General features: G+C 40.0%; 1 protein-coding gene across 3 annotated transcripts; it reads left to right on the top strand.

Annotated features, from left to right (window-relative positions):
- The first annotated feature begins 486 nt into the window (after positions 1-486).
- Positions 487-9,210, top strand: PDIK1L (PDLIM1 interacting kinase 1 like). 3 transcript variants are annotated; one of them, XM_026676035.2, is made up of 3 exons: positions 487-604; positions 3,241-3,542; positions 5,813-9,210. In XM_026676035.2, the coding sequence occupies exons 2-3, from the start codon at positions 3,258-3,260 to the stop codon at positions 6,551-6,553; spliced, it is 1,026 nt and encodes a 341-aa protein (XP_026531820.1). In that variant the 5' UTR covers positions 487-604; positions 3,241-3,257; the 3' UTR covers positions 6,554-9,210. The 3 variants fall into 3 exon arrangements, with proteins under 3 accessions (XP_026531820.1, XP_026531821.1, XP_087826752.1); XM_026676036.2 differs by having other exon boundaries at positions 541-1,062; XM_087970626.1 differs by lacking the exon at positions 487-604 and adding an exon at positions 1,921-2,079.
- Positions 9,211-12,945: the final 3,735 nt, after the last annotated feature.

A 12,945-nucleotide genomic window follows, 5' to 3' on the forward strand; every position in this document is an offset into this window, starting at 1 on the left:
TTCCTCGAGATGCCCAAGCCGCAGAGCCGACTCTGAGCGTCTTCTTACTCCATTCCCAACGATTTGCTTCCAGCCAATGCCCGCAATTGCAGCAAGAGAACTGCACCGCAGCAGCAGCAGCACCGCCGCATTTTCGGTGCCGCAACGCAATGCAACGCTCCGAGCAAGCAAAGCACCAAATACAACAAAACAGCCATGCAGCACTATTCTGCAGGATTCCCGGGCGAGCGCGCGAGCCTAATATAGCGATGGCGGCGCGCGCACGCGAGAGAGAGAGAGAGAGAGAGAGAGAGAGAGAGAGAGTGAACGAGAGAGAGCGAGCGGTGGGCAGCCAATGAAAAGAGGCGCGCGCTCCCCCGAGCGCCCCCCTCCCCAACTCGCGAAATGGACGCCGAAGGCCCGCCTTTCCTATTGAACCAATCAGAGAAGCGGAGCGAGCGAGCGCCCGGGCCGACTTCCCGGGGCGCGGGACCGCCCCTCAGGGTGCGCGCGACGGGCCCAGAAGGGGTGTGTCAGGGAACCCGGGAGAAGAAGTAAAGCGGGGCGGGGGGGAGGGAGCCCGATAATGGCGGCCAGGAGGAGAGAGCTCCGCGGCAGCTCTGAGGTAAAAAATAAACATTGAAAGCGACGCTCGGCCGCGTTCGGGAAGCCGGGAGGCGCCGGGGCGGCGAGGAACGCCTCTTGACAGGCCCGGGGAGCATGGCGGGCAGCTGGTGCGCGCCCCTGTCTTGGGCCTGTGGAGGAGGCTGCAGCGAGCGGCCTGACCCTTGGGCGACTGTGTCGTCGGGCCCTGGCGCTGCGGGCGAGGCTGCCGCTGTCACGGCCGCCTGCTTTCCCCCACGCCAGGCGGGGGTGGCTGTGGGCGGCCGTCCGTCCGTCCGTGTCCAGATACGAAAGCGGCCGCCGCGGCTGTCAAACCCCGGCCCGTCCGCGCATAGCATGACGCCGGGCTGCCGAGTCCCGTGCAGCGGTGGAGAAGGAGGCCGGCCGGGGACGCTCTTCGCGGCTGCAGCCGGTCAAGCGCTTGGCGGCCGAGGGCGAGCTCGGGGCCCGCGGTCGACGGTGGGTAGACTGCCGGGTTGGGGTCTTTAAAAGTGGTGTTGTCTTGTCCTGAGCCGGAAGGATTCCTCCCAGCTGAGAGGTCTGACAGCCCCCCTCCCCAAATGGGGTGTTTGCGGCTTCTTTGCAGGGGCCATTGCCCGCTCATGCCGCTTGGCGGTGCAGGAGCGTTTGGTGCACCTTTGGAGTCCCCTTTGAGGAGGCCCAAGGTGTAGATTACAGTGAAACCTATTCCTGAATAAACAGTGCCTGGGCTCGGAATATAAAAAGGATGCAGCAGCGACATCTCCTTCCAGGTTGTGAAAGAGGAATTAAGAGAAAGAGCTTCCTGTGGGATTAATTTCATATCAAAATGTTGACAATTCTCCTGAACTGAGTACAGGCAGCACGCAAGGGACAGTCCTTACAAACAGTTCGTTTAGTAATCGCTCAAAGTTACAACGGCACTAAAAAAAAAAAAAAGTGACTTACGACTGTTTTTCACAGTGGCAACCTTTGAAGCCATCCCCATAGCCATTTGATCAAAATTCAGATGCTTGGCAACTGGTTTGCACTTATGACGGTTGCCGGGTCCCTGGGTCATGTGGTTTGCGACCTCCTGACAAGCAAAGTCAACGGGGAAGCCAGATCCACTTAACAACCGGGTAACTAACTTACCAAGTGCAGTGATTCACTTAACAACTGTGGCAAGCAAGGTTGTAGAATGGGGCAAAACTCACTTAACAAACGTTTCTCTTAACAACAAAAAATTTGGGCTGATGATTGCGGTCAAGAGTCGAGGACTACCTATAGAGGAATTTGGGCCTCTTCCACCCAGGTGTTTCTTTTGCTTTCCAGGAATATGATATGCTTGACTTGGCATGGGGGGAGTTCAAATGAGCAATGGAATCAAGCCTGGGCTGAATAATTTTGGCTCTAAGAAGGCATTTCCATAACAACTATAAGCCTGCATTGTTATCTTTAGAATGTGGCGGGTAAAATTCTAGTCAACCCTACTAGAGTGTTGAGAACTGAGCAAAGGTATGAGCAAGAAAGTTGATATTTGGTCCATTAAATAGGTATGCGCAGAAAATACGCTCTTGCTGCTGTACAGATTGACCCAGTTTGTTTACACTTTTATTTTAAAAATGGGTTTATGAAGAGCTATGAATTACCCATTACAATTCTCTGCTCAAATATGCTGTGTGTGTATAATACATTCTCCTGCAACTCTTTTTTTCTGCCATTGGAGGATGTTTAGCAGCATTCCTTGTTTCATTTGATTATTGTGGTCTCAGCATTGTTTTCCATACTGCTATAAGAAAAAGATAGCTAAAGCATATCTTCCCCTGCATTCAATCTTATCCATTTCATAGGAAAAAAACAAGGAGCCAATTTCTGGATTGTACTGGTACCTTTGTTTTATACTTTCATGCATCTTTATATGACTTTCTTAATGTTAAGTATTTTGTTTGTAATATTTTTACATACTACTAAATGTTCAAGAGTAACAGAAGTATCTTCATATGGGCAGCCAGAATCACTGCTTGAATCAGCATTATTTAGTGTACCAGTACTGTACCAGGGTGGTACCAGTAGCAAAATGGGGTAGTAGTCATGAGATTTTGTTTGTTACACATATTGCATTTTAGGATATAAAGGTTCTTCAAGGTGGCTTGCAAAATACGAAGAATATGGTAGGGACATTCAAAGTTAGCTATAAATAGCAGCATTTATTACAATTTTCAACTTCAGTAACCAGATCAATAAAACCCTTATTAAAACCCAGATACGCTTTTTAAGAAATGGAATTCTACAATGGTAGTTCTTAGTACTAGATTTGTTCTCTGAAATGATAGGTTATACTTGCAGCCAGGTAAGCTATGGTAGGCCTTGACAGGTTCATATAACTGCAAAAAGGTTTCCAAGTAACCTTATACCAAACTGCTTAAGACTTTCATTCTACGGTAACAGCTAGCAGTTGAATAGATACATTATACAGTATTATATGACTGAATTCATACATCATGTTAAATAATAGTTTATTGACGAAACTAATTGCTTGAAATGTGCCAAATGTTAAGCAATAAATTGTGCTATATTTTGTCAGCTACAGTGTCTGGATTAACAAAAACCCCATTTTTATCTTAAGATGTGTGAAAACAAAAATCAGCTGCATTTTTTGTGTTTTTATCTCCATAGACACCTTGACCTTGAAGATGGTGAGTAGCCAGCCAAAATACGAACTAATAAGAGAGGTTGGTCGTGGCAGCTATGGTGTGGTATATGAAGCAGTAGTAAGGAAAACCTCTGCACGTGTTGCAGTGAAGAAAATTCGGTGTCATGCTCCAGAGAACGTAGAACTAGCCTTGCGTGAGTTCTGGGCACTTAGTAGTATTAAAAGCCAACACCCAAATGTAATCCACTTGGAAGAATGCATATTGCAAAAAGACGGCATGGTTCAGAAGATGTCCCATGGTTCCAGCTCTTCGCTTTATTTACAGGTAAATGAAGTTGCAGACAATGAATGAAAGAAACATTGCATTAAAAGTTTAAAAAAAAAAAGGAACAGCTATTTGGTTTTCGAACAGTGAACTAGAGATTGCCATTCCGTATAAATACAGGAAAGCAAATATGTTTGCTTTTCTGTATTTGATGTAGTTTTAGATATCTCAAAAATCTTGCCACTAAACAACATTAAGCTTCAGGGAAACAACAGAGTACACCTCCACTGTAGAACATTGGGTCTTCCCAGAATATTCAATTACCGTATATACTCGAGTATAAGTCGACCCGAATATAAGCCGAGGCACCTAATTTTACACAAAAAACTGGGAAAACTTATTGACTCGAGTATAAGCCGAGGGTGGGAAATGCAGCAGCTACTGGTAAATTTCAAAAATAAAAATAATTAATTTGGGAAACGATCTCACTATCATGAAAGGTTTAATTGATTCACTAACCCAAAAGAAGAAGATGATGATGACAGCGGGAGGCAGGAGTCACTCTCTTCCCCTCCCTCGGAGGCCCCCTGAGTCAGGAGTCACTACCGCCAGCGCGGCCCCAGTCCCGCCGCCTCGGGAAGGGAAAGGCAAAGCGCTTTTTGCCTTTCCCTTCCCGGCTGGGGCTGTTGGGAGTCGCTGCCGCCGGAGGCCGCGACTCCACACCATTTTTTTCAGAGGGAATCTGACTCGAGTATAAGCCGAGGGGATTTTTCAGCACAAAAAATGGGCTGAAAAACTAGGCTTATACTCGAGTATATACAGTAATTGTCTCTGAGTGCTTGTTTAAGCAGAAATGTGGGTTATACATTGGGTAAAAAAAATTTGTAGCATTGTAAGGAAAAAATTGCTCCCCATGGAAAAGGTACATTAATAATCCTTTTAATAGCTTTTATGTGGGACCACTTAAAAAATCAACATTGTGGTAAGAAATAGCTTGATCAACTCCAATGAAATTTGTTTTGTTCTTTGAACTCAATTATATATTGAGATTAATAAGATCAAGAATAAAATGCCATTAAAATAATATATTAGTACTCTTCTTAAAATGCCATTAAAAAGCTTTAAGATTAATTGTCCTCCCCATCCAGTATGCTACAGAATTATGACAGTCTATGAAAACAAATTAGTTTTTTTTTATGCCAAGCAGATTGTCAAAAGAGCTGCTCAGCAAGATATATTTCATTAATAGAATATAGAAATACACTTGGGACATTTAAATTTAACTTTTAAAATTAAAAGCTAAAGCCTCCTGTTTTGTGGTTGTGCTATTTTATTGTTTTTTCAGGTTAGTCTGGTCACATTTAATTATACAAATAAAGAAATAATTGTGCTCAGTGGTTTATTAAATAAGTTTTATTACAAAGAGTTAAATTAACATTTGTGTTTATGCTCATAATGGTAATCTGTGATTTCTACCTCAAATTTATAGTTTGTAGTGTTTGTCATTTAACATATTATGCTAATTCATGGTTTGTTGAACAAGCTACCAGCCCATTATGTGATGTGTCAAATGCAAAAGACCAGGTCCACATATGATGGTCCAATTAACTTGACTTAATGATAAACAGCCTATGCATAGGAATGTTCTCAACTAAATCATTGGTACCTTCTTCAAATTAGATAAGTGTCCACAGAATTCAAAGGGGAGTTGGACTTAGTTCACTTGTGGTTATGTAGAGATTCTAGGCTGATCCTTCTTTTAACCCCACTCTCAGGGTTGGCCACTCCTTCTCCTAAATCTTGTTTGTTTTAGCTTAGCATAAATTGAACATGGACAATTATGATTTATTAAGTTATAAAGATTTGGTTTACATAACAGCCATAAACCATTTATAAGCCGTAAGGATAAATTCATATTAAGCCCAAATCAGACTAACAACATTCTGGATCAGCATAATATGTAAACATAGACTCACTTTCTGTTTTAGCCCGCATATCAGAAATGAAAGTATAGCTTGGTTTAGCTTTATAAACCACATATGAGCATATGAGAAAATGAAATGATGAAATTCATATAATTTTTCTACTGCATCATGCCATAAGCGATGTAAGAAAATCCTTATATTAAAGACCAGAAAATGTTGATCAAATGAAAAATGATATTAAATAAACATAGTTCCAAACTAAGTTCTACTTTTTTGTTTAGAAGCCAGTATTTTCCAAGATTTAGGGGGCCCTTGGACAGTCACTCATGGCTTGACTAATGTGCTTTACATTGGGATTTGAATCATGTTTGTTTAATATATACATGAAATATCTTTGTATTGTAGCTTGTAGAGACCTCCTTGAAAGGTGAAATTGCCTTTGATCCCAGAAGTGCCTACTATCTTTGGTTTGTGATGGATTTTTGTGATGGAGGTGATATGAATGAATACCTTCTATCCCGAAAGCCCAGCCGTAAGACCAACACTAGTTTTATGCTTCAGCTTAGCAGTGCTCTGGCTTTTCTGCACAAAAATCAGATCATTCACCGCGACCTCAAGCCTGACAACATCTTGATCTCTCAAAGCAGGATGGATGCTAGTGACCTGGAACCTACTTTGAAAGTAGCTGACTTTGGCCTAAGCAAGGTTTGTTCAGCATCAGGACAAAATCCCGAAGAGCCTGTGAATGTAAATAAATGTTTTCTGTCTACAGCTTGTGGCACAGACTTCTACATGGCTCCTGAAGTTTGGGAAGGTCACTACACTGCCAAAGCAGACATTTTTGCCTTGGGGATTATAATCTGGGCAATGTTAGAAAGGATCACTTTCATAGACACAGAGACAAAGAAAGAACTCTTGGGCAGTTACGTAAAACAAGGGAGTGAGATTGTACCTGTTGGAGAGGCATTGCTGGAAAATCCAAAAATGGAACTACTCATACCTGTTAAGAAAAAGAAAATGAATGCTTGCATGAAACAGCTGATTAAAGAAATGCTTGCTGCTAACCCACAAGATCGGCCAGATGCTTTTGAACTAGAACTCCGGTTAGTCAAAATTGCTTTTAAAGACAGCAGTTGGGACACGTGACTTCTGAAGTACTTTGCCTTTTTGGCAGAAATGTGTGTAACAATGGTGCAGCATTTTAAACAAGCAAAAACCAGACTAACCCACATGTTATGTGTCAGGGTTCCATGTGTTTTCCCCATTGCATTTCTCTTTATTTTTGTACGCTAAGCAAAAGGTTGCTCTTCTTGTTTCAGTATCCAAATATGTATATTCCCAAGCTACATCTGTAAAAAGCTTTCCAACTTGTCAGGAAAATTAACAAGTTAGGCAATACTTTTGCAGGAATACTTTATGGAATATTTCAAACATTCCAATTTCTTACTGTAGAATCTTGAATGCCCTTGAAGGAGAAGACTTGCATGCTGGTAATGCAAATCATCAATCAACTTTGTAGAGTAAATGTGTATATATTTATGTCACAATGGGTGATGTAACCCCTTCCAATATGGAAAAAGTATGTTCAAAATTTATAGAATTGAATGACTGTGACACATTCTTTGATGCCCCAGCCTCTGTGTCCATTCCCTTTTCTTCCCCTTAAAACAATGTGATGACACAAAATGAGGTCTACAGTATGATGCACAAGAACCTCTGATTCAAGCAATGAAGAGAAAATCTTAATTTGGAAGGTTGCATTTGTTTGGAAGGTTGTATTAAATAAGTTGATGGCTCATTCCAGTTGAGGTGCCAACACTTTGTTGTGACACATTTAGCTATGTTTTTCAAGGATAACCAAATGATCATATGATAGACCCAGAGTTACTGGTCACAGCTGTATTTTATATTTGACATTAAGTCTTATTTGAATTCAGGATTATTTTTTTTAAAGGAAGATTTTTAAAAAATATCTTCAACTATGGTTCCCTCAAGATTTAATTTGTTGTCCGGCAGAGATTTATTACCCCGCTTCCCCATGCAGTTTGGGTGAAAATTATAGAAAATTGGGCACTTTTTTCTTAACACATGTACAGAGAGTGGCATGTATAATTAGTTCAACCAGAAGCCTAAATGTTCATTCCATTACCATTGTGCCACACTGATGTGACATTACTACTATTGCCCACTGATAACTGGAGTCTGTCACTGCTAAAGTGAATCCTCCCCCCTTTTTTTCCCCCATCCGAAGCACTCAGCAAACTGCTTCTCTCCCAGGCTACTTGGTTTGCAGGTTGCAGCATCTTGTTCATACATACAGTTAAAAATAATTGAAAACCTGGTACAGTAAACAAATGAAAACTCAATTTATGAGTAAATAGGTAAATTTCATGAGAGGAAATAGTGTAGTACATGTCTTCAGTGTTGTCAGAAACATTTTATTGAACAGGTTGAAACTGTCGTGATGCCGTCAGCTACAGCACAGAAACCAGAAAGTGAACTGCCCTGTGTTTTCTTACAAGAAGCACTGTAGAAATTATGTTTTAAAATCCTTATTTGATATGCCTAGAATCTGAAAAGTAGATAAGAAAATATATTTGTTTATTCCTTAGCTGCTATGTCCATATTGAACAAGGGGACATTCAAGGGGATATATTTCTAAAACTTGAAAAATACTTTTTTTTGGTTCAATGTAGTTATCAGTGATGTAGTATCCTTTGCTTGCTAATAGGAAGTAGGTCTCACAGAATTCAGTGAGGTAAGATATGCATAGAATTATTACTTTAATAAGTATGCATATGATTGTTACTTTAATAGTAGATACAATTTTGGAAAAATTCAATTTTGTTTTTTTTTTGCTAAAATAACAAATAAATGTCACGTTAACTCAGAGATATATTTTAAGAGAATTTCAACTAGGGTAGCATATGTCTGGCTTGCAGTGCTAAATTGTTTTAGCTGAGAATCCAGGTAATGTTCGTCCTTTAACTGAGAGGATAAGACAAGGGCTTGACTTATATACATTTAGAGTATCAATGTTTCAAAGTAAAGTTCATTCTTTAAAGCACCGTTCGTGCCTTTAGAGACAAGATTGCATTGTGGTTATCCTGTGGTTAATGACATTGTATCTCCCATCAGCTGAACAGTTACATAATATTTGTGTGAAACAAAAAGAATATGAGTGCAGGATCTTGACAGTCCTTATGTATTAGAAGAACCAGCAACTCTCAACCACATATGTCATAACTAGTCTGATTACTACATACAGTTTCTTGGCACATAACAAGTCTTTCAGATTTTTGGATATATTATGTGGTGTACTTTTTAGTGCAGTGCAGAAGCTGCAAATAGAGCAAATTATATATTGCCTAGTAACACAGTTAATGTTAAAAGTGCACTTGTTTCTTATTTTTAAAAGTTGGGGAAACTTCCCTGGTCATTTTTGTTCATGGTGCTTAGTATGTTGGCATTGAATGCCAACTTGATTGTTCCATTTATTACATACTGAATAATTGTTTCTTAAAATCTCTGTGTGTGATTTTTGTTGTTGCTTGTGTTTGGTTTGCTTTCCTGTAAAATCTTTGAAACCAATTGTAGCAGTCACAGAACAATCCACCAGCATAACATAGAATAAAAAATAATTCATCAGCACTTCAAAAGAGAAAGGAATTTCAAAGCTTTCTGTTATAAATTGTAAATTTTATTTTGTTGAAAAAATTATTAAGGGGAAATTATTGTGTAATTTATTGAGTTCATGACTTTTTTAAAAAAAATAAAAATAAAAGTCCAAATTTACCCATGAATTGTAATATGATTTTTAACATTCTTATTAGCTAAATGAATTATATTTTGTTGATTTTTTCCAGGACTGTGTGGTGAAGATAGCTAGACAGCTAGATAGATAGATAGATCAACATATATTTTTTTGAGCAAGAAGTTGAGTTTGAGTAAATCTTGACATCTCTTTCATTACAGAAGCAGTTATGAAAAATGGCAATGATTCACATGGCCTATTTTAGGAGTCAATAAAAACAACATAATAGGTGGACCGTTTTGTCAATTGATCTACAGCGTGGCTTCACTCTTAATTCTCAAACATTCTTAAATACCTGTTCTTCAAGTAATGTCCTTATTCAAGCATCAACAGGCACAAAGCTTAGTCTGATTTCCTGTTCAGGTTCAGCTAGAGCAAAATAGACTCTGATAGTACTTCTCTTGGACATGCTTGGCTATAAAACATTGATGAGTAATTTTGTTCACTGTTCATTTCTGTGAAAGAAGTACACATCCTCATTTGCAACACAATTCCCAAAAATCAAGTTATATCTATGGCTTAAGAGTATATTTTAGCTGATAAAATTAGCACTCCCTGAGTGATCTGAATGGAGCTAGTACATCTCACTTTAGAAACTTGAGAGAATTTATAAATAAGTAAATTCCGTCTGTGGAACTGAAAACTAGCTTCTTGCATATCAGGTTTCAAAAATTCTTGCTTATATTGCCTCAACATATTTGCCCCTGCCCTAACGTTTGTGTGCTTATCTACACCTGTGGGAGGAGCAGCTTTGTGTAGCAGCCTGCAGAATTTCAGTGTCATATTTCCTACTTTCGATTTGTTTGTTTTCTGAGAACATTTCAAATGGTGCTCTTCCTCATTCATCAGCCAAATTCTGGTTGAAACTGCAGCATAATGATAGATGGTTGGCTGGTGCGGTTAGCTACATAATTTTTTCATAAAGGAAGCTAAACAACATCTGAGGTTTCTGCCCTTTGAACATTTTACAGACGAAAAGTCACACTGTTCGGTTCAAAATCCAGTTGAAGATACCTGCCCAATTCGTCTTTGTTAAACATACTGGGTTTGTGTTTTGAATGTTTTTAAAAGTGTACGTTTCTAAATATTTCTTGCCTGTGCTGATAGAACACCTAGCCAACCCTGGCTGGCTGCAAAAAAACCCAAACAAGATCAGACTTGGTTAGTATTGGGAAATCAGCCAGAAAATTTCAGTTTAGCATTTAAGTCTATCAAAAAATACCTAGGGTTGAAGGCTACACTAGATGGTACCATAAGAAAAATATTTTGGAAGAAGATAGACCAAACATTTCCATATTGCTACTAAAAAAAACTACAAGGAGTTTTCTGAACGAGTTTAATCTATTTTAAACAGTTTCTCCAACCTGGATGGTTCGTTTTAATCGTAGTTTGTTAATTCACAATGACATAAGTCATAAACCATGTTTATAATCACAGTAACAGGGTTCAAATTCAAACAAATAACGTTATGGCTTAAGATGGTATGTAGACAGCTTTGAAGCCTTCTGCTGAAATCTTTGTTCTATTCCTGGAGATCTTAATACATAGTTTGCTTTCCCATGCCTACTTTATAGTGCTATTGTGAGCCACAGGTTATCTTGTCACTCCTGTTTTTTTTTTAAAAAAAACATTTTCTCCACCAAGATAAACTGCAACATCGCAAAGCATTGAGAAATATTGGTATTCCTCTGAATTCTTCAGGCTGGACAACCTATAACCATGATGGTGAACCTCTGGCACGCATGCCAGAGGTGACATGCAGACCCCTCTCTGGGCATGCATGCCGTCACCAGCTACTTTTCTGGTTTCCGGTGCATGCATGCACACTGGCCATCTGGTCTTTGGTTTCTGGTGATCCAGCATGCACAAAGACCAGCTGGTTGGTGCATGCATGCACATCAGCCAGCTGGTCTTCAGTTTCCAGCATGACATGTGCACATGCATGCGTTTTGGTTTGGGCACTCGGTGCTGAAAAGTTTCGCTATCACTGACCTCTAAAATAAATAGACCAGTAACCTGACCAAATCAAATATTTTCTAGGCATGATAAAAAGAAATGTGAGGTCTTTGCTTTTCAAGATGGCATGTTAAGCAAGCTGGCTTAATGCAAAAACTGGAGGAGGAGGGAGGATTCAAAAGATGTTTTCATAATTCATGTGTTGAGCAATTCTGGCCAGAAATGTACAAGACACAGGATAATAGCAACTGGGAATTGTTGCAGTACCTTTTATACCCTCTAGGTGGCACGTTTCTCTAGAGTTTGTTTCAAGTTTTATTTTTCTCTGCTTGAAGATCTCAGCTGCATTCAATTCTATATTCTCACCTGAAAGACAAATGCAATAACAATAAGTGAATAATCAAAACAAGCACCATATCCCAGAATACTAAGAGGCACCTATTCTTAAATCTGACATTCATGCCATTTCCACAGAGCTCTTGTTGAGCAATCTTAACTTTCAGGAAAAAAAACAATGACTACATATTTGGCAAGCAGGAAATCCTGCACAGGCCCACTTCCTGAGAAAGGTTGAGTAAATGACTGGAGGGAAGCTACTTCCATAGAATTCCCTTTTTCAGAGTCATCCAACCCATGGAAAGGTTTTTTTGTATCGTTTCCATAATGGATGGATGGATTTATGGCACCTATGACAATACAGATAGTCCTCAACTTACAGCCATAATCGGGACCAGAATTTCTATTGCTAAGGAAGTAAGTTGTTAATTGAGTCATGCCTGATTTTATGACTTTTTTTTGCCACAGTTGTTAAGTGAATCATGGAATCTGGCTTCCCTCATTGACTTGACTTGTGGGAAGATAGCTGGGAAGGTTGCAAATAGCAATCATGTGACCCTGGAATACTGCAATCTATCATGAATACATGCCAGATGCCAAATGCCTGAATTTTGATCACGTGATCGTGGGCATACTACAATGGTTGTAAGCAGTGGTGGAATTCAAAATATTTTACTACTGGTTCTGTGGGTGTGGCTTGGTGGGCATGGCAGGGGAAGGATACTGCAAAATCCCCATTCCCTCCCCACCCCACTAACCTGCTTTCCAGCTCCGTTCTCCTGTGCAGGGCAACCAAAGAAGACCCAGCCAATCAGCTGGGACTCAGGAGGCGGAGAATAGATGGGGGCGGGGCCAGTCAGAGGTGGGATTTGCCGGTTCTCCGAGCTACTCAAAGTTTCCACTCCTGGTTCTCCAGAACTGGTCAGAACCTGCTGAATGCCACCTCTGGTTGTAAGTACAAGGACCAGTTGCAAGTCCCTTTACCACTGTAACTTTGAACAATCACACTAAATGAATGGTTGTAAGTCAATGGGATTATAAAGAATATGATGATAGCTGAATCTCTTTCCAACTCCCTTGCCTTTGACTCAAAGTTATACTCAAGACACAAACATAAGTTGCTACCATCAAATACGATGACCCATCAGTTTAGATTTTTTTTTTTTTAAGTATTAAACCCACTGATAGAAGACTGGGTCATTAATGGCTATATTATTTCCCTTGAATCACAAGAAACGTGTCTTAAATGACAGCTGCTCCAGATCATGGATGGAACAGGATTATTGCATCGCCCTGTTGAGGTTACCTTCCCGTAACTGACTGGTCATTGCATGCCAGAGAATGAGTTAGAATAAGCCTTAGAATAACTTGATTGTCACTTTAAATGTACACTAATCAGCATACATTAAAGTGAAATTTCATTGCATATAGC

Source organism: Notechis scutatus, chromosome 8 (genome assembly GCF_049901735.1).
Source record: "Notechis scutatus isolate UNSWTSFEM ecotype Mainland chromosome 8, rNotScu1.2, whole genome shotgun sequence".
Taxonomy (NCBI): Eukaryota; Metazoa; Chordata; class Lepidosauria; order Squamata; family Elapidae; genus Notechis; species Notechis scutatus.